General features: G+C 36.6%; 1 protein-coding gene across 3 annotated transcripts in view; it reads left to right on the plus strand.

The window, feature by feature from the left end:
* The window catches only part of PAX3 (paired box 3), a 98,169-nt gene extending 74,807 nt beyond the window's left edge, over positions 1–23,362 (plus strand). For all 3 annotated transcript variants that reach the window (XM_007425661.3, XM_007425663.3, XM_007425662.3), the window contains exons 6-9: positions 889–1,054; positions 2,271–2,485; positions 20,043–20,289; positions 21,999–23,362. In XM_007425661.3, the coding sequence (XP_007425723.1) occupies positions 889–1,054; positions 2,271–2,485; positions 20,043–20,289; positions 21,999–22,033 (663 nt within the window). In that variant the 3' untranslated portion in view covers positions 22,034–23,362. The remainder of the gene's footprint in view (positions 1–888; positions 1,055–2,270; positions 2,486–20,042; positions 20,290–21,998) is intronic.
* The last annotated feature ends 3,453 nt before the right edge of the window (positions 23,363–26,815 follow it).

Below are 26,815 nucleotides of genomic sequence, written 5' to 3' on the forward strand. Positions count from 1 at the left end.
GAGGCAGTACTGCAAATATGACAAAACATGCTCTTAAGAAATAAACCAGCCCTTTAAGCCATAACTTGGATATTTTGTTATATACTGCAACAGCACAGTTGGGGGTAAATATTAGTAGGGAAAAAGTGAAGCATCACCTGAATTCAGGTGGGTATGTCCTGGATTGGGAACTCATAACGCTATGTTCTTTAAACTAAAAGTGGTAAATTTAAACACACTTAAAAAGTAGGCCAGTTAAGGGAACTTCTCTTTTAATTTTAAGAAAAGGCAAGCTTTCTTAATTAAAAAATGTGATAAAATAATGAATAGGTGGCTATTAATTAAAAATGATTACTTTTATTAAGATAATGAAAATAATAAAAAATTCAATAGAGTAATTGAATATTGTTGACAGACAAATTAAAATAATTGCAACTAGAATAAACTGCCCACTTAAATAGAAGAGTCTTCACAATAGAAAGAACAAAAATGAGAAGAATCTGCATGGGAGTATATTTAACAATGGGTGTAGCCACAAATTAGGCTTTTTCACATACCACAATTAATTTAACACCAGCCCACTTCAGGACAGAGAAAGACTTCTTTTTAAGATATTAGTATATGGATAGTTGATATTTTGGAACCAAGACAAGTAAGGTTTTATGGGTACTAACTAGTTTTTGAGATGAAGCTGATATATTTTAATAATTAGTACTATTGGGCATAATCTACTCATTCAGCTATGTACAGTGAGGATTTTGGATCCTTAATTCTGAATTAGTTAAAACTTTCATAAGGTTTTTAGTTAAATAATCTAATCAAGATGTAAGAAAGACATCTATCAATACAGTTTGGCAAATGCTGAATGCACTTCAAATTGATTTAAGCTATGTTTTCAACTATTTCTAGGTTTGGTTTAGTAATCGTCGAGCCAGATGGAGGAAGCAAGCTGGGGCCAATCAACTGATGGCTTTCAATCACTTGATTCCAGGAGGTTTCCCACCCACTGCCATGCCAACTCTGCCAACATATCAGTTATCAGAATCTTCTTATCAGCCCACTTCTATTCCACAAGGTATAGTTGAAAAATTCTTTTGAACTGTACTTTGACATGTTATTCATTCCTCTGCAGTTTTGAATATCTGAAAAGCATTATAATTACCTCTTCAGAGATGTTTACACTGGTTTCAGTGGATCAGCCTTAACATGGAAGGTGAAATCTGGAAATCAGTTTCAGATATTCAAACTGTGGCTCTGCGTTTACAACTGGAGAATCTCTAGATATGTGGCTAGGAATGAAGAGTATTGAATTTCCATATATCTGGAGAGTTCTGAATTGTAGCTTGATCAGTTTCATCACCCATTCTGGTCTACCACCTAAGGTAACTGTTTTATAGTAGTGAATGGTATGTTTGATGCTGGCTCCAAGAATAAATGTTGACAGGAGTTGGATAGAATACTTGAGCAGACAAAAGCCAGATCAGAACTGGAAAGGCCCAGAACTTTATTAAACAATCATGTGCCTTGTTAGAACTATATAGAAAACTTAAAATCATTCCGTTGTCATGAATTCTGTTGTGTATACAAGGGATTCTGAATTATAGCTCAGAAAACTCAGTGTTGAAATTCATTGTTAGAATCTCTAAGTACTTTCATTAAACTTGAGTTCTTACAGTCTCATAGGAAAATCAGTTTACTGGTGCTGTCCTAAAGTTACTTGGAAGTACATGAAAGTGATCAATCTGAGAGTTTCCTAAATTAATAACTTCCTGTTCAAAGTTTGATGATTTACAATTCTTTATATTATGTTAATGTTTCAGCTGTCTGACAAATTTCTTTCAAGGGCTCGATGTGAACTCCTAACAGCCAAGTAATGCTTTGGGCATTGGTCTCATGTCTTGGACTCCTTTCCATGCTTCCTTCTTCCCATCTCTCCTTCCCTTACATCACTTACCTATTTTTGAAACAATGCAAATTGTTTCATTGTTTTCCTGACCCAAGACATGTGCAAGAAGGTGAGGTGTGGAGGGGAAGGAGGGCAAGTAAGAAAAAAAAGTCATGACTCCAATGGCTAAAACCTGCTCTTCCACTACAGACCAAGTGAACCTGAGAAGTGAGTTTGAACGAGCTAAACCAAATAGAATATATAGTGGCTTAGCATATGATGTCTACTCAAGCAGTGAATCATTTTAAACATTGGCATCTGGTCTGGTGATCCTTTCTATGATCTAGGGTTGGATTTTGAATGGGGAAATGAGGGAAATTCATACTTGTGCCCCTTTTCATTGCAGCTGTATCAGACCCAAGCAGTACAGTTCACCGACCTCAACCTCTTCCACCAAGCACGGTACACCAAAGCAGCCTCCCTTCGAACCCAGACAGCAGCTCTGCCTACTGCCTACCAAGCACGAGGCATGGCTTTTCCAGCTATACAGACAGCTTTGTACCTCCATCCGGGCCCTCAAATCCTATGAACCCTGCCATTGGCAATGGCCTTTCACCTCAGGTCAGTCCTGCTTTTTCAGACACAGGATTTGCTGTATACCCAAACTAAATTGTCTATTCCCCAAGGCCATCATACAATGATTTGCCAAATTTAAACCATAAAGTATTCTTTATATAAGCCACATGATTTCAGTTTGCTAGTTTCCTCCCCCTCCCCTCTCTACTGACAGAATCAAAAGTTATAGCTTATATTTAGTTTAAGGCAATGTTTCATAATGCAATCCCAAAGCCTTTCTGCTTGTATTCAGCTGACAGGCATGTTTGATGTGGTGCTTTCCCAACATATATATTTTTAAAGTTGATTTCTTTCCTTTCCTTTCCTTTCCTTTTTTTAAAAAAACTCTCCAGAGACATTGATTTTGGTTTTGATCCTTTGTCATGAAAATAATGAAAAAGATATGTACTGTTTAAATTTAACCTTACGAGTAGGGTGCTCATTGCCTCAGCTGATGAGCAATACACATTAAGATGAGCTATAATCGAATTATGAATACATAAATTAAGAGCATTACTGCTCTCAAGAAGCTTATAATGACTTGAAGGACATAATTGTTTTCCTAATTTGCATGAGCTTTTCTTGGATGATCATGTTAATAAATTGCCTTGATAATTGAGTGCCAGAAAAGGTTGGTTAAACTTCCTACTTCTGGCATCTGTCCTCAGCTCAACATTATTAGTTTCTGGTAAAATATTCTGCAGTTTATTCTATTAGTGTGGATTTAGCACAGGTGTTTTGGAGAGGTGTCCACTAAATTTTGAGCAAATGTCACAGAGTTGGGGGGGGGAAGCAATCTATAATTACAATCAGGAAATCTCTTCAGGGATGTGAGAATTTTAACAGCTTTATTTTCTTTCTGCTCTTTCTCTGTGGGGTTAAAAAAAACAGAAGGAAGCTTGGAATGACACAAATGAAAAGTGAAAAGACAATTATACTGAATTACACACTAATCACTGGCTATCACCACTGCGTAAGCAGTAAGAGGGCATTCTAATAGGCAGAAAATGAGATTTTAATAGCACAAAGGGTGGCCAAAATAACGACTCCTATATCTTTTGCTTTTTTCATTTTCTGCAACTTGTGGTCTGCATCTCCAGAGCACACTTCCTGGTTTCTGTATCATGGTGATAACTCTGTGCAGCTGAAGAGTTCAAAGGCAATAGAGTTGAAAAGGATGAATAGCAAAGGCAATGAAATAAACATTTTTGCCTAAAGGCAAAAGTTCATAAACTCTTTTTTTGTAACAGTAAATGTAATTAAGTTTCAGAGATTCCTATAGCACATAGTGGGATACAAAACTGTATGGCTTTAGACCTTAGCAGAAGCAAGATAGGCTGCCATATAAAAACAAGTTGATATATTTTTCAGTAAGACTTAATTAATATGGGGTTTTCAAGAATCTCAATTTTTAAGTGTAGTCTTTAACAAAAGGCTTGACATTTTATGATGCTGCAGTGAACCCATAATTTCTGGGGTTTGGAATTAATCCATCAAAGCATGCCATTGATAGGAACTGTCTTTTTTTAAATGAAAGCAAAATTATTAAGTTGTGAAAGAGCAATGGAAAAGTTCAATTACATTTGGATCAATTTAATTAACTGCCCTGATCTAAATAAAATAAACCAATCACCTTACTATTTTGATGACTAAACTGGAATCCAGGAGCTGAAAAACTGGAACAGGCTGGAACTCTTTGCTTAAGAAATGCAGGTTTCATACAGAAGGTGTAATATTTAAGAATTCATTGCTATGAATATTGCCAAGAATTGATTGCGATGCCATTTCAGATGCTGGTTGCGCAACTGGTTTGAGAAGGGCACTACCTTCAATACAGAACATCAGAAATCTGCTCTTGGCAGTGATATACAGTATTAAATTGAAAACCCACACTATCATACATACAATCGACTCATAAAAACTAATGTTACACTCTTAAAGCAGGTACAGATTCTGGAACATCAAAGGTCTGAAGCTTTAAAACCTTCACCATGCCAATTATTTGTTTTCTCAGAAATTCTGAAATATCAGCATTCTGAATCCATTTTTGGTCTGAATCCAGGCACTAAATGAAGTCACTTGAAGATAAGACATTGCTAAAATCATAGTATATCTTATTCAAAGTTGAATTAAAAATAGGTTTCATAGAATCATTGAGCTGGAAAAAATCATCTTGGGCAACAAGGTAATCCCCCAGTTTAGTTCTGAAATTCCAATTAAAAAATTACTAACAGATAGTTGCTTAACCTCCAATTAAACATATGGGGTGGGTGGGTGGATAAAAGAGCTGTTAAAGTAACTGTCAAACCACTTTTACTGTTCAGAAGCTTTTTTCTAAAATGCAATCAGAATCTGCCTTCCTGTAACTTAAATCCGTTGTGTCATGTTCTGCACTCTGAGTTGATACAGAACGATAAAGTCTCAATCTTCTATGTGACTGCCTTTCAGGTATTGCAGATTAGTGTTCTTTTCTCAGGACTAAACATTTTTTCTTTTTTTTTTAACATAATTTTATTGAAAGTTTTAAAAACAAGAGTAAAAATTAATACAAAGTAAAATTGAATAAGAAAGAAAAAAGAAAAAGGAAGAAATAAAAGAGAAAGCTAAAGTGCAAAAAGAAAAAAAGAAAAGAAAGAGAGTAGAAGAAAAATAGAAAAGAAAGAAAAAAGATATAAGGAAGTGACTTCGGATTATAGCAGTTATAAGTACAATTATAAATTTACCTCATTCTCTAAAGTTACATCATGACTCTCTTCTTTCCATAATCTATCCTATCCAATCATCAAACCCATAGATCATAAATTCATTTTTTTCTGTTTTACACAAAAAGTCCATAAGGGGTTTCCAGTCAGCAATAAATGTAGATACTGTTATTTCACTAATCAAATTTCAAAAGCACTTGTGCCAAAATTTAATCTTTCAAAATTACTGTCCCATTTATCTGTTTTAATCTTTCTTACATCCAATTCTTGTTAAGCTTTTTTCTAAAAATTTAAAGCCTTTAATCCAGAAAGAATGTTGACTCACCATGCGGATTTCTCTTATCTCGCCGCTCAGAAAATCTTTCTTTAACTGTAAAGTGATTACATCTGATAGTGATTAAGAAGTGAGGCTTTTGCGAACCTTGTGCCCATATAGGCTGCATTACAGTTTGATTAAAATCGCTCAACCCCCAGCCACTTGACTTACAAGTTGACTGCGAAAACCTCAGTTCCTGCAGTCTCCTCATGAGAAGCAGGTGTCTGGAGTGCCAGTGGGTGATCTCATGATCTCTCCTTGTCCAGAGACTGCAACAGCCAGAATGTATTGTCTGGCCACCAATCTCCACTGCAACGCTGTCCTTGCTCCTTCAGGGACATTTAGTTTGCCATAGAACTTCACTCAGAACCCTGGACTAAACATTCTTGCTTCCTTTATTCTTGTTTAATAACACTTAGCTTCTAGTTCCCTAATCAACTTCATTGCTCCTCTTTAACCCTCTTCAGGTTTAGGTTCTCTCATTCCTTTTTAAACTGCAGTGTCCCAGAAGCAGACACAATACTCAAAGTGGGATCTCACCAATGCAAGAATAAAATGGAACAATTAGCTGCTGTGATCTGAACATTTTTGTTTATGCAGCCATAGGCATCCATTACAACTGTAATGATGGGGAAAAAAAGACACAAACAAAATGTAAGTCTCAACATAAGGACACAAACCATGGCTTTTTGTACTTGGGTCTTGGCAGCGGATACAAGCATCTAAGTCACAGAGTCTGCACTGTGATATCATGACACATCCAATGTTACCTGTTCCTCCTTGCCCCACCCAGATGTCTATAGCTTAAAATTGCATTTGCCTATTTTGCAGTTACATCACACTTTTCATTCATGTTTGTAATCAACAGCCACCTTAAACTCCTGAAAAAAGTGGGATATAAATCTAACATATAATACATGCATACATTACTAGTCTGAGATCCTTTTCACAATTTCTATTGCCAAGCTAGTTATTTTTTAACACCCTGTTTCTTTTAATGGGCAAAATTTGATCAAAGCTTAATAATGTTGCTTAAATGCATTTTATTGTGGCTGATTCATGTTTTTGGTATCCTTTTATTTATTGCGAACCCTTTTTATCTTAGGCCATGTCGAAATATTTTGCAGAGGCAAAATGCACCCACTCCCGATTCTTTATACAAGAGGTGACCAGATTGACAGTTGAGTCTTACTTCAACATTGCAAGTAGGCAGTGCTCCCTACCACATTTAAAGGCAGGAGGATTTCTGAGGTAGCACTTAGCAGATCTTATTTCTACCATATTGCAATTGAACAAGTCTTTGCATAGATTAAAATCCAGGGATTCTCCATACTTGTCTGTCTACTCAGAAGTAACTCCTCCTTAATTTAGTGGGGTTTACTTTTTGGCAAATGCATACAACCATGCAACCTTAAATGTTTAAACTTATGGAGCTGTTTGCCTTTCCCTTTATTCCTTTTGAATTTTGAATTAAACAATGATGTGCTTTATTCAATGAAGTAGTATATACCTTTTCATTTTGATGAAGTAGGACAGACCGTAGGGTACTGTAAAATGACAGTACTGTATTTTTCAGATATGAAAAATCTGAATGGTAAAGACCAAAAGGCTAGACTCTGACAGAATTTCAGAAATGAACCAAGTCAGTCAAATTATCAAGGCTCTGTTTGCCAGCTGCCAAAATATCACAAGCAGGTGCTACTCCTCTCTTCATTTTAAAAAATGTGTTATGAAATACACACCTCGTGTACATGGTGGTATTGAATAAATGACAAGGGTGAGATTGGATTTAGGAAAAACCTGAAATGTATAGTCTGTTGCTATATTTAGGAATTTTATAAAGGAAGTAACTACCACTTCTGGGAAATAAGGGACTGATTTAGAAATGTGCAGTAGGCTGAGTGTTATTTTAAAAGAACTATTTTTATGATTTTGTTAAGAAATAGGGATACAGGAAAGGGTCATGCACCAGAGCAGACTATTTGTTCATTTATGGGAGATTTTTAATTTTGGCCAGTAGCTCTCTAAGGACTCAAAAATTGGCTTATCATCTCAATTCTGATTTTTTTTTTTGAAAAGGAGATTTACTGCACAAATGATTCCAACACAGTTTGCCTGCAGTGGCAATACTATATGGCTGAGCTACTGCCTTTTCCTGTTTTTGTTTTATTGGATGTTTATGTCTGTGTCTATCAAGTCTCTTTGCAGAAGTATGACATATATTGTATCAGCTGAATTTATGCTTGCAAATGGAGAGACAAAGTCTTGTTTTAAAATTCACACAAAAGTTCCTCAGTTGTTGTAAATCAACTGAATTCTCTTTTGACTTTAATTTGTTTCACATAAGGATGTGGCCCATAATTTTTGTGTTTTTTTCCCCAGCTGAGGGGGGGATAACCCTTAGTTTTCTAAATTCTTGTACTGAGATAAGAAGTGCATTTATGAGGTTTTAAACATGTGATTGGGATTTGCAAGATTTTTTCTACTATGAACTCTATTGAAGGCGATGTTGGTGGTGAAAGTATTTAATTTTGTTTCCCTATAGCATTTTCCTGTTTAAAATCACCTTCTCAAACTGTTGCTTACTCCTAGGCAGGAAAATTTGCATATCTACTGTATATCTATATCTATATCTATATCTATATCTATAGATGATGTAGATATAGATATAGATATAGATATAGATATAGATATAGATATAGATATAGATATAGATATAGATATAGATATAGATATAGATATAGATATAGATATAGATATTCTAAAGGGCAAATAGCATTGTTGAGATGGCATGAGGTTTTGGTCAAGAATATGGCATGAAAGAAGTTAGAAGTGGATGTATTGACAACATCAAGATACCTATCTGGATGCTACACTAGTATATTGTCTGTTTTATATATCATACATTGTTTTATGTAATTCTTCTGCTTTTTTCTACCAATTCTCAGACAATTTGATGAAAAAGAATATGTAAGAATTCTTTGAAAGGAGAAGAGAATTTCTGAGAAATTCTCATGGATGGAATGCGGGGTCCTTGCACAATTTAATTGTGAGGGGTATGAATGTCCTTCCTTTTATAGCACAGTCTTCTCTTCAGTGTCTGCAGCCTCCTTGGCATCCCAAGCTTCAGTTCAATCCCAAAGAGAAACTTCATGAGGCAATTCTTTTACTGGGTTTTAAATACCAGTGCTACTGTCACTAAAAAGGGGAGAATGTTGCTGTTGTTGTTGAAGAATTTCTTCTTTCCCTGGAAAAATTAGGATAAATCATCCACCCAATTTCTCTGCCCACATTTTTGGGGGAAGAAATTTGAAGCCAGGGGAGTCTTCAGAGTAATGGAAAGATATGCAACATAAAAACAGTGCCAGCAGTGGCATCCTTTCTCACATCTAATAATGAAGAATGCAAAACACACACACACACGCAGAACCAAGAGAAGTTTTCAAGACTGAGAAACCCAAGCTCATTTTTCTTTATTTAGAATTTGGATGAGTTCTAAAGCTGTACATCTCTACTTCCAGCTTCTTTCAGATTCAGAGCAACTCTGTATTTCTCATCAGGTTGACTGATTATTCTTCTGGTATCTGTTTTAGTCATTAATACCTGGTGGTGGTAAGAGCTCTTCTGCCACAAATGGTTGATCTTTGCTGGAATAAAGTTTAATGATGTCAAGGGTCCATGAAGCCACTTCCACCTGGCACTCTAGATGTGTGGAACTATATTTCCAATTGTAGGCAGTCAGCAAGGATCATTTGGCATACTGATTGGGTTGAAATTGTGGTTGAAGACATCTAGAAGGCATCAGGTTGGCAAAACTGGTTCTGAAATTAGTTAGTTTTTATTTATTTTTTAAAAGATTCTTCCATTCTCACTCTGTGATCCCAAAACCAGGACAGAATGGACATTAGAGGTATATAATGTATGTAATGTATATAAATTGTAATTTGAGTATATATATATAGCATGTATGTAAATTGTATATTTAATGTCAGCTCTTTCTATTACATTTTCTGGGTTCATACGTATCAGGTTATTGATGTTTTTTCTGCATATGAGACAAAATATCATTTTCTTTTGATAAACACTTGTGAAGCCTAAAACTTAGAGACAAATAAAGCTACTAAGTGCTTATGCCTGCTGTGAATGCAATAACACTGCTGATTTGGTATATCTATCTCAAATCAGTTCCTTAACACTTCCTATTCAGAAAAAAATGACATCAAAATTCAGGGTACGATACTGTCCATTTATTCATTTGTTTATTGCTTTGCTTGCAATTTCAACATTTAAGATATCACAACATACCTTTACAGTTTATCAGAAGACACATGTCAAGGTATTTTATTAAAATGTAGTTGTTGTTCTACTGTTCATCCTAATTATGGATGACAAGTATACAACCCACTTGGAGACAGTATTGATTGGAGCAGCATATATATTTTTTTTAATCTGCGCTCAGTCGTTACCGACTCTGCAGTGACTGCTTGGATGAGTCCTTGCAGTTTTCAAGGCAAGGTGTTTTGGAAGTGGTTTGCCAGAGCCTCCTTCCTAGAGCAGAGCCCAGCTGGCGAGCGCAGGAGGCGGGGTTTCCATTGCTTCGCGCCCTTTTCGGGCACGCGCAGTTTTTCGCGCTTACCGGCAACTGCTCCCGACTCCTTTTTTGCAAGGCGCCGCCAGCATTTTTCCTCCCACCGGAGTGAGAGTACCCATTTATCTACTCATGTGAGTTTTCGAACTGTTGGGTTTACAGGAACTGGGGAGGAAACCGGAGCTCACCCTGCTAACGCGAAGGCTGGACTCGAACCGCTGAAGCGTCGACCATTTCTGGCCGGCAACTTTCAGCGTCATTAAGCTGCTGCGCCACTGAGTCCCCCTAGCGTATATACCCAGACATATTTATTTATTTATTTATATTTATGTCCTGTCATAATTGAAAAGACTCTTGGCAGCTTTTATAGGATAGCTAATATAATTAAAACATCCATGTTATAATCTAAAAACCCAATAGTCATAAGTAGGAACCACAAACACATTAAACAAAAACCATAAATGGATGAATGGATGTCTAGTGTTAAAAAAAGAAAAACATCCTCCGTGATCTAGAGGTGAGCCATACCATTAGGCAAATGGTTTCTTAGTTTATTACTATTATATTTGTTTGTTTTTCAGAACACATGCTGGCGGCGGGGGGGGGGGGATTTATATCTGAGGAACCAAAATATGGTCTCATAATGTCAGACTTGGTATTGTACACATTGATATCTGGGAGAAAAGTGACAGAGATGTTTTTAAAAAATATTTTTCTGTCTGAAAAAATCCAATTGATCTATTATTTTAGCATCAAAATGTCATTTTTAATAATTAGGAATGGCAATCCCTAGAAGCTGCTATTTTTTTTAACATTACTTCAGGAGCTTCTGAGGGTTTAGGCAAAGTACAATGAATTCTGGAGTCTTTACTGCAGTTTTAAAACCGTACAAAAGAGTATATTATGTGACATCTGTGACAGTGAACAATCCCCCCCCCTCCCAAGTTGGGAACAAAGAAAACAAGGAATGATGCTTGTTTTGGCTAAAGAAAGTGAAGTAGACCTTACATCTGGCATTTAGAGTTTAAAACAGTTGTATTATTTATTTATTTCAAATGGGATATTTTGGATTCAGATCAAATTGTGGAATATTGACAGCCTGATATATGAACCCAACTAAAGTTTTTGGATATAAAATACTTTATTGTGGCTAAAGTCATTTTAATCTTAATCTAAATCCAAGTATTTCATACAAAAAACTTACAGATTTTGCCAATTTCTCATATACCACAGTGAGTCGTTTTTCTCTTACAGTAATTAATCAAACTAAAGTGCCAACTTCACTTACTATTTTTAGTAATAATTGAGAAAAACACTGAGAGAAAATTAATCCTTGTTGAACATCTTGAAGACAGCAACCCTTACATTTGTTACTTGCTCTTAAATGTGTTTTTACTAAAAATACTATTTCAACAAATAGATGGAAAAGGAGACTGCATTGGGTCCCATAGAAAGCATGCAGCTGATTGTGTGTGTGTGTGTGTGTGTAAGCACATGAACATTTAATGCCATATATGATTAAATAAGGGGGATGCGGTGGCGCAGCGGCTTAATGACGCTGAAAGTTGCCGGCCAGAAATGGTCGACGCTTCAGCGGTTCGAGTCCAGCCTTCGCGTTAAACAGGGTGAGCTCCTGTTTCCTCCCCAGTTCCTGTCAACCCAACAGGTCGAAAACTCACGTGAGTAGACAAATGGGTACTCTCACTCCGGTGGGAGAAAAAATGCTGGCGGCGCCTTGCAAAAAGGAGTTGGGAGCAGTTGCCGGTAAGCGCGAAAAACCATGCGCGCCCGAAAAGGGGGCGAAGCAACGGAAACCCCGCCTCCTGCGCTCGCCAGCTGGGCTCTGCCCTAGGAAGGAGGCTCTGGCAAACCACTTCCGAAAAACAATTGCCTTGAAAACTGCAAGGACTCGTCCAAGCAGTCACTGCAGGGTCAGCAATGACTGAGCGCAGACAAAAAAAAAATAAAAAAAATGATTAAATAATATATGATCATGCGGCCAAGGAGAATTATATAGTGCTTCCTGAATGTTTAAAGTGAATCATATCGCTAGCCTTGAAAATAAAGAGGGAAAACAACAAAAAATAATTGCACACCATACACATGACAACTATTACAGTATCATCTTTCATAGATGCCAGTCTTCTTCTTCAGGTATATGGAATATTATTCCAAGATAATCTGGAGGGAGGCAGTGGAAAGGATAGTTAGCAGTGTAACAATAAGAAAATATAAAAATAAGAGTAAAAAGAGTAAGGCTTAAGGAGAATGGGATGGGGTGGACGAGTGAGTGGCATGGAGACTAGGAGAAAGTGGTTTGCCTAAGTATTGTAACTGAGCTCACAGCTGAGACGAGATTGTAACTCTATAAACTGTGTTTATTGGCACGTGTGTTAAGTCCTATGAGATTCAATAAGATGACCTGCAGAATTTTATCTCTTTTCTGGAGAAGGTTTTTTTTTTTGCAATGAGGGTAAATGGGGAGGTGGGTTTCCCTAGGGAAAAAGAGTTCACAGCAGGTAATGCCATCCATCTAAGCAGTAGTTTGAAATGTTCAGTGCAGTGATGAATGAGAGTATGTGACCCACATCTGTTTTACATTAAAATGGATCAGTGCCCTGACATCCTTAGGAGCATTTGTCAAGATTCCCTGGACAGAGCTTCTGTAAATTACATGCTGCAAATGTGTCAGGGTCAGATAAGAGGGTGTCATTAACTCCACTAAAGTTTACTCATGATCCTGTCACTTCAGCTTAATACATTAACAGCCAACAATTTTCTTTGTGTTGATTCATTAAAACTTTCAATCAGGATAAGGAGAGAGAGAGAAAAAAATAGCCCCCAAATACAGAACATGCTTGTCTCCCATCAATTATATTGCAGACATGGTTACAGAGATATTAAATGCAGGCATGGGTAAATGAATTAAAACATGTGAGGATTTTATGATGCCAATAGTATGTCAGCTTTGCTGTAATTCCAGTCCTATTAAGTGACATCATATTTCATTGAAATGAAATAAGCCCCCTACCTCTCACTTTAACAGAATTTGCATCATTGAGAATAGGTGTGTCCTGTTTAATAACTTGATAGGTGTTGCTATTTGGAGAATACTATACTCTATACTGAAAGCAGAACCTTCTACATATTTTAGAAAGATAAATATTTGATTGTTTCTCACAGAAGAGCTAGGACCCTTCTATAGTAAAATAGAAAAGCAACATAGCAGTTTCGTTGTAAATCAATACTATTGAAGACTCAATCTCATTAAAATTATACATCTACTATATCCCCTGGGAAACTAGAGCTGAGTAAACAGAGTGGTTTAGATCTTGAGTCAATCTTGACACTTGGTGAAGGTGGATATATGAGAGAGAGAGAGAGAGAGAGAGAGAGAGAGAGAGAGATCAAACTTTCCTGAAAATGATCCAGAACTGATTTGCCATTGCCTCCTTCTGGGATTTCTTTTCAACCTTTCAGTCTGGCCTTCAGCCCTAGGGTCCCTGATGTAGTCCATCTAAGTCCTACCTGGACTCCAACCTATGCAGCTTCAGAAGGTCAGCCAAGTGCTGCCACTGTCTCAGATGTTTTTACATTACAGATAGTTCTTGTTTAGTGACCACAATTGGGACTGGTAACTCGGTTGTTAAGTGAAGCAGTTGCCAAGTAAAACAGCAACTGTGCTTATGATATTACTTCAGCTTTCCTTTACAGACTTGCAAATGTTGTAAATACAAGGATTGGTTGTAAAGTTAATTTTTCATCACTGTCATAACTGTAAACAGTTGCTAAATGAGGCAGTCACTAAACGAGGACTACCTGTACTGTATATAGGCTTAAAATATAATTGTGCACCAGTCATGCATATTGTGGCTTATTAGTTGTATGAAGTCAGAATTTATGCACTAATAACAAGACATCTACATATGTCATTCCCAATTACCAATGAGTTCAGATATATGTCCAACTCTCTAGAGTGGTCCTTCTGGTGATAGCGCCCCAATTCTTCAAATATCTTCCAAAAGAAATAACTTGGTCTTGTTATTTGAATGTACCTGGACATTTCTGTACAATTAGGACTTTAATTCTGCATAATGTTTAATGTTTATTTTCAGTATTAATGCTACATTTCATCTTCATTATTTGTTACATATTTTGCTTTTTAATTTTATTACATTTATTTCATATTTTATAACTCCTATGTTAGACATTTACAAGTCAGAGGATGTAATTAATAAACAAGATAAATATATAAATATTCTCTATGAAGAAAAATTGCTGCTGCACTGGAAAAATTTCATTTTACTTTTTTGGTTCACTTGCATAAAATATGTGGTGTAAATCACAGAGTTTGATCTTTGACTTAGTGGGACAAAAATGTTACTTTTCATCTAATTTGAGTAGAATCCAATTTAATAGTACATTTGATTCAGCTGAAATCTATGCAGATCGGTAAGCAAAAACTGAATGAAGCCCATCAGGGAAAAAATAAACTGCATGTTGGACTGAACATCTGAGGTTTTTTCCTTTGTTTCTGAAGTCAGTTAACAGGAATGAATCCATATTCCAAACAGCTAACACATGTATACATTTATCTCATATTTGTTTCCCTTCTTCTTTCATACTTGGAAGTTCAAAGACTAACATTAAAATGTATAATGCATATAATATACATGAAGCAATGTTTCCCTAAAAGAACTTCAGAATAACATGGTCCTTTATCAGATTTGCTAAAATAACACTTGAATATAAATGCAGAAGTCTTTTTTGTTTGTTTTTAGACAATATAACTTTATAAAGAAAAGCAACAAAAAGCAGCAGTAAGAACCTTGAGGAACCATGTCCCCCTCCCCCAACTCACTTTTTTTTTTTTTTTAAATCTCAGTTGGTGGCAGTACTTACATGGCCTTGGCTGATCCTAGAAGCTAAGCAGAGTCAGTTCTATCCTGGTTAGTACTTGGATGGGTGGCTTCTAAGAATGCCAAGACTTCTGCCCAGACTAGGAAGCAAATAAATGCACTGGTTGGGATGGGAAAGATGAAAGCTGTAGGTGCCATTGGAAGATACCTCACTGGGAAGCATACTGTATATCGTTTATCCCTTGTAGAGTCCTTGGGAAAGCAAACTGTTAAACATGTCTCAGAATAAGTCCCCTAATAGCTTTCCTAACCAAGCAGTTAGGTGAAAACCAACAGTGCCCTTTCAGTAACTCCTTGTTCCAGTGCTATAAGGTCATGACACATATCACAAGGCAGAGTTTCTGCCTTTAGGCAACTTTCCTTATTACTTTCAAAGAGAATGGTCCCAAAATCTAATTATCTAGATGCTAATCAACTGCAGCATGAATTTGAAAGCCTCTGAAGATATTTCTGAAACAACATTTTTGGTCCCAGTTTAGTAGTGCTGTTGCTTTTTTCCATGCTCAAAGATATGGATGCACTACATAGCACCTATACCTGATAAAGATGATTAAAAATTTAATTTAATTTAATCTAATCTATCTTGAGTTTTTATTAAGTTTAGACCAGATGGAAGTGAATTTTATAATGATTGTCAAGAATTTGGAGATGATTAATCCCTGTTACAAATGAAATATGAATTCCAAATACTACAAAACTGAGAACAGAAAAGAGGGCCATCATAACATCTTGATAAATTGAATGAAGTCTTGCAAAAGTGTACCTCACACAGATATTGTGGGTCAAAATACCACTCAGAGCAATTCAAAGTAATACTGGGATACAGAAAGGCAACACAATGAAAAGCAGAACTCCAGATTTATTTAATCATGGCTTCAAAATGTAATTCATGCTTTATATGTCAGCTTTTAGTCAGTAAATTTGACATCCTAAAAACTGAGGTAGATTGAGCTGAAAGTTGTAGAGTTATGATAATTTACCATAGGATTAAAACTTGGGGAAAACTCTTGATTAATTTATTTAATTCAATTATTTGTATTCTGCCTACTTGAGCAACTCTAGCAGGTTTACAGCAGTATATTAAAAACACCCATAAAATCTAAGTATTACAAATATTTTTTTTAAATGCCTGAAAATGTGTTGCTGTCTTTTAAACACAACCCTCCCCCTCCTCCCTCCCTGCAAAAGCCCTATAGAAGAGAAAGATCTTCAAACTGCTTCTTAAAGGATAAAGGGTGGATGCCCTCAAAGGATAAGTTGTTTCATAATGTGTGGCTGTGACTGGGAAGGCTGTTTTCTAGTTTCCATTGCCCCAGTCTCTCTAGAGGCAGGTATCTATAGTGTCCCCTATATCAGGGTTCCTCAACCTTAGCAACTTTAAGATGGGTGGACTTCAATTACTAGAATTCCCCAGCCAACATGCTGGCTGGGGAATTCTGGTAGTTGAAGTCCACCCATCTTAAAGTTGCTGAGGTTGAGGAACCTTGCTCTATAGATAGCCAGATTGTGTAGGGTGGACAGATTCCATCTGGATAAGAGTCTTGAAGGTGATGAGACTAGCATTACCATAGCTTCAGTTTCTCTAAAGCTATAGAAACACAGTTAGCTGATAATATAGACAGTGGTGTGTATTTTTTAGAAGTTAGGGAAGTTAGAACCACACTGAGTAGATGAAATTTTCCATGGGACCTTCACCATAAGTGAAAAATCACCAGAGATCACTCAATGACTACAGCCTTACTAAACTTGGAATAAATCCCATTATAAAATCAGTGGAATTTTGTGAGTTGCCCCATAGAAACTTTTGCATTACATGATATAAATGCAAGCAGTTGGTATATAGCTTCCAGCAGTTCCAAAAGATTTCAAAGTAATCTACAAATGCCATTTATTCTTTCTTTCTTAAAAAAAGCAAAACAAGCAACAACAACAAAAACCCTTCCCAAATGTTGCAAGCCTGTTCATATTCAATAGTTGTAGTAAGTTTGGAAAATAGTTGTTGAATTCATAAAGTTAATTTACTACCTTCAATCATTGGATTTAGTTGATTTTTTAAAAACAATCACATTAATTAGTTCCCAGAGCTGCTACACTGGAAGGAATAGGAGCAGGATTTTACTATTTCTGTTAATGACATTTGTTTGTTTGTTTTTATTACCACCTTCTTATATAGACAATTTTGTCACGAGACAACCAAGCCAGTTATATCCCATAAATGAAACATTTAGCTTTGTTTGTTTCATTGAACAATGCTAGCTTTATGATAAACAATGTGTATTTTAGGTTGCAGACAAATCTTAAAGGCTGGATGAAAATAATGTCAAGATTTTACATTTTTCATGTAAATGTTAAGTCAGACTTTGAATGTTTTCTCTTTTTCCCCAGTTTTGGATACATGAGTCATGAGCAGGGTTGCTTTGTCATGCCAACACCATAATGAGGCTAAAGCAAATTAGTTTTAGTAGAAAACAGCCTTAGACTTGTTTGGCGTTATGTAAATTCCCTTACTCATCCACATCATGCAACCAAAGGAAAGCGAGTGAGCAAGCCGAAAAATATCTCCATAAAATGAGACTTGAAGAGGAGTGTCCTCTCTATCTCGATCTACACTTCCATTTTGTTTTTCTCACTCCCCTACTTCCTGCATATCTGATATAAGTGACATCTATACAGTATATGAGTTACTTTGAAAGCTAACACAAACACTTGATTAAAGTTTTGTTCACCTCAATTAAACAAAAATATGTGAGAAGGTAATCTAAAATGCGCTGTGGAAATCAATTTCCAGTAAAAGCAAACTGTACAGTAATCACATATGTTGTGATTACATTATCACATATGTTAGGAAAGTATGTTTTGCAGAAAATGTGGAGGTGTGAATTTGCAAAAATAATTGAGCCTGCTTCTACCTGGCCTGCAAATTGCTGTTGCACATCTAAGGCTGTGCAAATTGTTATTGAGGTGATTCAATGTATCTGTGAGAAATTGCAGAGCCCCACCATGACCCCACAAAGAGCAGCAGAGTAGCAACTCAAAGCAAGGTGTCTGGTCACTTCAGTGCAATGGAAATGGTTTCTATGCTCATACAGAATTCCCTACTTAAGGTGCTATAAATTGTGGGATGGTATTAAATTACCTTGGCAATGACTGGGACAGCCCTATTGTGCAGCCACCACAGCTCCTTGAATCAAGGAGCAGCATGGCCAGGCATATGGCCAGCAAGACAAGGGCATCTAGCATTTACAGTCAATCTCTGCTGGGCAGCACAATTAAACCCATGGCCAAAATTGTGGTCAGCACTTATACTTGTAGCACAAAGTCTCCCATCATGCCATGCAATTACCCATTCCAAGTAGATAGTGTCTCTTCAGCTCCTGTGTTTGGCCTTCTTTTGCACAAATTCCAGACCTTTACCTCTAGCAATGCATGATCAGCACATCCACATCAAAGGCCTAGGTTCCTGTAAGGGACAGCGCTCTGCTTTGTCTGGTTCCTCAATGAAGATCATCCAGTGCTTGATCTGCTGGCTCCCGCTGTGTTTGCTGCTGTCATTCTTTGGCTGGTAGCTGGAAGTAGAGATGTAGCAAGTTGGCTTCAGCTGCCCAGAGTGCTCCCCCTTCAAACCTCCCACTAATGGCCATCATGTTGTCTGGCCTAAAGTTTCTGTTTCTTTGTCTTTTAAGAAACAGTCATCAGTGTCCCTCACTTAAAACAAAAACAAAAGTGTCCCATGGTCTTGAAAAGTTTAAGAAATGCTGTGGCAGGATAATGCATGTGTTGTTATGTTATGTTATGATAATCTCTCTCTCTCTCTCTGTGTTTGTATATATTGCATGTGTGTGTATGTATGTGTGTATACATATTTCAGTGCTTCACAAAGTACACAATATACAGGCCTTGCAGTGCACATTAGAGATTTAATAAAAAGGATTTTAATTTCAATGTTCAAGAGTAATACAAATATACTACAGCTAATGACGTTTGCTGCTTAAATGTTTGGGAGGTTGTTGATTAAAACAACCAAACCAAACACATCTCTCTTTGAACCTCAACAGGGCATTTCTAGTTCTTTTGACTATCTTTGATCTTACAACTGGTTTTAGTTTCCCTTGTAAATTTAAAGCCATAATTTCTCAATCAAGTTTAAAGAAAATTGTAGCTTAGATTTGGTGCTGTCTTTTCTTTTCTGGTGCTGTTTTAGTTTGTATCATTTTAGAGGACTGTGTTGGCAAAAGATAAGCCTGTTTGCCTGCAGTGTATGGTAACGGGCAAGGATGGGAAGCAAGAGACTGGGGCCAGAAAGCCTGTACTCACTGTTTCTTTGTCATGTAAAACATAAAATATTGGAGAGGTTTGTATCTGTCTTATAATATGTACAACATTAATGTTAATCAGAAAGCACATTGGTTTTCACAGTTTGGGTACTGTGGAAGGCTACCTGTGACCAAATTTGGCTCTATTTTTCCTCACAACACTTTTTTTCCCAGCTCACGGCTTACTACTGAGTCATAGTAAAGCATCGTGTATTTGGAACGCTTCCAGAATCTGCTGCTAGGTTTATAGTGGAAGAAAAGGGCATCTCCCACAATGTGACTAGAAAACAAAATATACTCTTTTATGGGAAAATCAGCTTCATTCAACCATCCTCTCAATTAAAGCAATGTTGCTTCTTTATTACAGAGTAATAAAGAGTAGAATAATAGAATTTTAAGGTACTAAATATTAGTACTTTAAAAATAATCATGGTGAAAGCTTGCTTTGGTTTACATATAAAAAAGTCATTGTGACATATGATCAGACATTAGAAAACTGAAGAAGAGATTTTCTCAGATGAAATAATATATATGTTTGTGTATTAGAGCAGAATGCCAGTCATATGTTATTATTTAAACTTGTGTGACATGTCTATTTCTTTTTGGAATCAGAGATCAGAAATCAAGGAATAGATACAGAATTAATAAAATAACTTGTGGATTCCTTCAGATATAGTTTTCATGCTGTTTAACCTCCCCTTCCCCACCTTTCTTTTTTATTTTAGGTAATGGGTCTCTTAACTAACCATGGAGGAGTCCCTCACCAGCCCCAAACTGACTACGCCTTGTCACCATTAACTGGGGGCTTAGAGCCAACAACCACTGTGTCAGCAAGCTGTAGTCAAAGACTAGATCATATGAAAAGTTTAGATAGCCTGCCGACATCTCAGTCATACTGCCCACCAACATACAGCACTACTGGTTACAGTATGGACCCCGTCCCAGGCTATCAGTATGGGCAATATGGACAAAGTGAGTATTAAGTCATTGGCAATGTATGTGTGTTCCTGAAACCTATCTTTGTCATACATTATTAGAGGGGTAAGCACTTTGTTTTTTAACCAATCAAGAGTCTCATTCAAACAATGAGCAGAGTCATGGATGGTATAGCACTTAAAGTGCTGATTTAGGCTAGGGAGACCCTAGTTCAAGACTACCCTTGGCTGGAGAAGCTAACTGAGTAACTTAGGGTTAGGTTGTCTGTCACAACTAAACTCACAGTGATATTGTTGAGCTAAAATTGGAGGCAGGAAAACTGTGCATGCTGCCTTAAGCTCTTAGACAAAAGGTGGGATATGGCCATTTTATGAAAAACATTTAGCCATAAACCTGTGGGAGATTAGTTCTGGGCTGACAACTATATTTAGTCAGAGACCTCCCTACATGGTGATGACCAGATAAGTACAGTTTAACCTAGCAACATCTGCAGAAAACCTGATGATGCCAAAATGGTGACACACACATGATGACATAATTGTGCAAATATTGTGATTACATACTTGTGTCAGGATATCTGAACAAGTACTTAAGTCATGGCATTTGTGTTAAGTAATCCATAGGTTGTCATTTGCCTTCCTGACCCCCTCCCCTGTGGACACTCATAGTTTAGCCTTCATTCCATATCAGTAAAATTGCACTGACATTGGTTTGTACCACATGGATGCAATGCCTTAATCCATCCTTTCCTATCCTGGCCACATTCAGATAACTTGGATGAACTGTTATCATTCCTAGCTAGTACATTCCTAGCTAGTATTGATTATTCTAGCTGTGATTATGGGAACTGACATTCAGGATATCTGTAGGACACTTGGTTGGGGAAGGCTGTCTTAACATATCTTTTAATGATTGTGGGGGTGAACAAACTACTGTATTTTCAGTGACCTTGCTGTCTTCTAAGCAGCCTTCCATACTGTTTGGGGGATGAAAAATTTTGTAGTTCACCAACAGCTTGGGAAAAGAAAGAAAATGATGTCTTCCTCAGCAAAATCTGATGGGTAGCCAGATTTAGACTGATATTTAGCAATATGAATTATACAGTTATCCTGAAATGTAAGTTTTGAGAGACATGAGAAACTTCGTATTTTTAAAAAACCAAACTTGATTAAAACTTGATAGAGTCATCAGGCTCCTCAAACCATTAAAACCAAATGCACACACATAAGTAAAAGAGAACATATATTTGGCACATGTTATCTTTAGTAATAAAACAGGACATAAATATTTGCCTGCAATAAACAAAAATAAAATGCATTTTTTTCCTATTGTAGAGGTAGACACATTTGCTGCTATGATGGTAGATTATTTCAGCAACATTTCTGCTGCATAATTATTTTCTAAAGTGATGTCAACAACATCTTGATGTTATTAATTGTTGAGACATGAAACCTGATTGCCATTAGGTAAAACAGAGGGGCTGTCCAAAATGAAATAACCACTGGCATTCCACTATTAGAAACACATGTTCTTAATGAGGTCAGCTCAAGAATCATTATAGTATATAATCCCAGATACATAGAGTTTTGTCAAACTTGTCTAAGAATAAGCATATTAGTCCCTTTCCTTTGATATATCAGTATTAAATATGACAATGTCAACCTGTAGTTGACACTGCCCCTTACTGTGAGGTTGTCACAGCATGACTTTAAAAGCTTATTATGCTTCTTCTTCTTTTTTCACAGGTGCCTTTCATTATCTGAAGCCAGATATTGCATAAGTGTATGGTCCACTTCACGTTAAAGCTGGTCTTGTTCCTGGTCTCACTCCAATATTTGGAATGGAGCAATCTTCTCACCAAAATGAGGCCCAGAATGCAGAGATCATTCTAGTGATAAATGGGACTGTTACGTTCTTTCCTCATCAGTGCTTTCAATAAGGTGTTCGGACATGTTGGGTAAAGCAGCTCAGAAGACAAAGAGTTCAGTTCACTATGGCAAAAACAAATAACAACAATAATGGGGAATAATAATAATAATAATAATAATAATAATAATAATAATTTGAGTTTTTCAAATTACTGGGCTGAAGTAAGCATTCCATTTTTAGGTTGATGAAGATGCATGGATTAACTCGGACACTACAGTCTGAATGCTGCAAACTCAGAACATGTTTTAAAACTTTCAATGCCAACTTTTGACAGTGCCCAGTTTGCAAAGCATGGGCTGAAGAACCTTGTTTAACACACTGGAAAATGACCTTGAAAGGAAATTTTAAAGTCTGTAGGAAGCTAGACTAGATGTTTGAAGACTTCCGGAAATAAGTTATTGGTTATCTTCTTGTTTTTGTAATCCTGTTGTTGCTAAGTGTCACATACAAAGGGACTTTTCTTCATAACAGCAAATGACATATTTTGTAACATGAAGAAAAGTTTTACAAGGTGATTTGTGTGTGAAATTTTCCTAGTCCATGTTACCTCCTAGAAGAAACAAGCAAAAATACAGAATAACTTTAATTTCTATGACTGCTTAACAATGTGCAATATGGCGTACCTCACCAAGCTTTGGCTGCAACCAAGGCATTATATATAGAATCAAAATTATATTTTTTCCAAGTACTTTTATTTTTACAGTACATATTTCACTCTTTTAGTATATTGAGGTGTCACAGTTTCCTTTGATGATCTCCATTTTATTAGATCACAGGGACTCTTTGGGGAAGATACTACATTTAAAATGCTTATGTTTACATTATTTCTAGAAAAAATGCAGGGCATAAATCACTATGTCTCTGTAGTTGTCATGTAATTTTAAATTATACAGTTGCATCCTATATAATCCAATAGAAATCAAGGTTTACATACATTTTGTGTTGTGACATTTTCAAATGTCAATAAATTTGTCTTTTGAAATGTTAGGAGGGACAGGAAGACGGCAGGCAGTGTTATTTATTTTTCTTTATTCTCGGAACGGTGAGTGAGGTAGAGCACAAATACATTCCCTTTAGCATTCAGTTCAATGAAATTAGTGAATTAGTAGGACTAGGATATCGTACAGAGTTTAGCTCACACATTGGTCTTAAAGAGTGATTGAACAAAATACTATCTTTATGTTACATTCTCTACCAACAACACATGTGTTGTAAAAACAAAAAGGTCTCATATTAAAAAAGCGCAGTAAATATTTACTATTTATAATGAATAAACAGCTATGAAAACTTGCTAAGCACTTACTGTTTTTGGTGATGAATTTTGTGAGCTTGTATTGATAGAATATCAGCTGATTTTCAAGAAACATTACTATTCGTATCAATGGTCATTGGTATGTTCCGTACATGATATTTTATCAGAAAAAAAGAAGAACAGAGAGGAAAAACCTATTTGTGTCCATTCCATTGTAATCTGGAACCAAATCCAACCTTGTCTCATATAATAGTGTAATGTTTTAAAATTTCCCCCCCCTGGCTCTGATGCAGTTTATTTGAAACTGAAGCAAAACTATTATCTGCTTTGAAATGCTATGGCTCTGTGACACTTGTGGGCAGTCCATTCTTCTACTGGTGAAGATTTTAGACTTATCCAGGGTCTGCTTCTAAGCTTTTCTTACCTCCTATTGTAACTCAAGTTTAGCATCCTATTCTTGGAGTTCTGTCTCATTGTATAAGATTACTCCCCATGCTCTCCCATGGCTGCTTGCAAAACTACTGATCTGCCATCACTTTATCTGGAGGCTTTTAAAGGAGCAGAGAGGTGGTGGCAAGGTACCTTGGAAGTTTCTCTTCTTTTCTTTTCTTACAAATTAATTCCCCTTGTTACAGGTTGGGGGAGAAGAGCTGTAGCTAGCATTTTATCTCCATTCTTCTTGGAGTACGAATGACTGGATTTTTATAACCCATCTTCCCCACCACCACCAGGAGGAGGAGGTATACCAACTGAATTATGTTTGGCTGGTGTGGGTCTTCCGGGCTGTGTGGCCATGTTCTTGAACTTCAAGAACACGGCCACACAGCCCGGAAGACCCACACCAGCCATCGTATGCTGGCCATGAAAGCCTTCGACAATACATTGAATTATGTTTCTTGCATTCTTCTCTTAATTGGCTGAAGGGTGCCCTGATTGGCTCACGGGGTTCTCTTTTTGTTATCAGCATTTTGAAGACTGAAGAATAAAGTCAATCACAGGTTGGCTTCAAACTGTTTGTGAGGGATTGGATGAGTGGCAACACTGTGATGTGGACATGCTCTGAGTCAGAGCATGGGTCTATCTAGCTTAGTGCTGTACATATTAGTGCTGTACCAGAAGACCATGGTGATTACTGCTGCCCTCCCTTGACATAAGAAAAGAAGGGTTTAGGAAGCCTTTTTCTGACCTTCTGTGCTGTGCTGTCTCCAGATGGGCAGCTTGGTAGCTACCACTATCATTTTCTGAATTATTGACTATTACTTGTAGCAGCTTTCCTGAATCTCAGACAAGAATCCTTTACACAGCCCTACATGGTGATACCAGAGATTAAGCTTGAAAATAAAGGCTTTATCACTGTGGTTCCCTCCTATGCCAGTGTTATCCACAAGGAAATTACAATCAATTCTAATTCCCTGGTCCTTTCTAAAGTTTTATTTTTTAAATCACAAAGTTCAGCTGGTAAGTTTGCAGCTGAAATAGGAAAGAAAGGAACCTTTTCAGTATGCAAGAGAAAACTATTCTGAGCCCAGTTTGGTTGGAGCCAAGTTGTTCCTTAAGATTATTCTTCAATAAACCATTTTAACTCTAAATTCTTCTTACTGTTGAAAAATAATATACAGCAGGATTAAAAATGGTTGTTCAAGAATGCCTCAGTTTTTAGGCTATGCAGCTCTTTGGATTTGATCTCCAAAAGGTCTTTCGGAGTGCATATCTTTTGGAAGTGGAATCTGAAGTACCTAAAAGACATAATCATTTTAAGATACACATCTGGTAGCTTCAATCTTTGCTTTTTCCAGTGTTTGGTACCTTCATGCTTTTTTATTCTGGCAGAATGAAGTGCAAGACAAAAGTGGCTTTTCTATCTCTCCTATTGGATTTATTGCCTGATAGTTGCCTGTTGGGCTACTTTTTGGTTACTTTTTATGGGGAAATTCTGCTAATCTGCAAAGTGAAAGGCACTGAACATTAATTCAGGCATGTTTGGAATCATATGCATCTATGGAGCTGACCTGGTGCAGAGGAGATCCTGCTTACCACTGCTGAACATGTGGGCATTGGTGAACAATCTAACAACCACAGGTTAAAAGTACATAAAGGACATGAGCTTTAACATGAGGTTAAAAGTACATAAAGGACATGAGCTTTGAAGGTAACCTGAGGCAAACTGTCTTGGTTTCCCTTTCAAGGTATCTCTAGTGGAAACTTCATTTCTCTTCAAATGAGCCCTGAAGACAGGGCATTCTGATCCAGCTTTCATTCCACCAAGGTCGCCGTGGAATAACAGAAGCTATAATGCAATGGTGCAAGTACACATTAAACAAGCAAAAGACTCTTGTAAGATAGCTTTACAGTATAGTAAGGTAAATGTTCCTGTGAGCTGATATAATTCCAAATGTCTGAAACATTAAAGTTATTGTGGGCAGGCACCATTTATTATCAAGTCTATCAGGCAATGTCAGGAAAAATCAAAATAGAAGTGGGAAGACATATTTCATTTGACCTTTACAGGCTAATTTAATCAAGTCAGCATGATACACAGTATGAAAGAACATCTGCTGATAAGGACAGAACTATAGCTTTCTTTGTCTTGGATCTGGAAGTAGCTCAGAGGCTTCATTAACTATTCAGTGTCTTCAGCAATTCTTAGATATTGTTTTCACAAACTGACTGACTGTTTCCTGTTTCCTCTCCTTACATAAAGAAATATTTCCATTCTGTGTCCAATTAAGGGCCTTCAAAGGCTTTTGACGTACAATTAACATGCCACACATTATTTTATTAATTGAACGTTCCAAATATCCAGGTCCTTGACACAGTGACTTTGCTGTTGCTTGCTTACAAACAGTTCCATATTGGTGATTAAAACTGATTTGGATCTGATCTTGTTTGAAATTTGTGAATAATTGTATCCAGTTTAAAAATGTTAATTCCTGCCCCCCCCCCTGAAGAAGAAGAAACAAAAAAGAGGGGAAGCTAAATTTCTAAGGCAAACTTTATCAATAAGATACAATAAAACAGGCGTTATCTTGTTTAACTGTGAATAATTACCAAGACTGTATTCATTTGTTTTCCATGTAACTTAGAAAATTGTGTTTCTCACTTCTGGACATTTCTGGGTATTTGGCTTACAATTCAGTGCTTTTTCTTACATAGTAGACAGTGGATCTTAGCTTCAAATAAACGATATGGTATTACATGAATACAAAGTTAAAGAGCATCCATATTTTATTTAGTTGCAAGCCTGCATAATAACTAATAGACAATTCTATTTAAACTAAGTCTTAATCTTAATGCCTATAGTAAAAGGAGAACACTTAACACAAGAAAGCACTGCAAGCAGCTTTTCATCTTGTGCAGAAAATCCATTATACTATGGATAGT

Source organism: Python bivittatus, unplaced genomic scaffold, assembly GCF_059951505.1.
Source record: "Python bivittatus isolate LINGU-HERP-01145 unplaced genomic scaffold, Pbiv_v1 ctg000980_np1212, whole genome shotgun sequence".
In the NCBI taxonomy this organism is placed as follows: Eukaryota; Metazoa; Chordata; class Lepidosauria; order Squamata; family Pythonidae; genus Python; species Python bivittatus.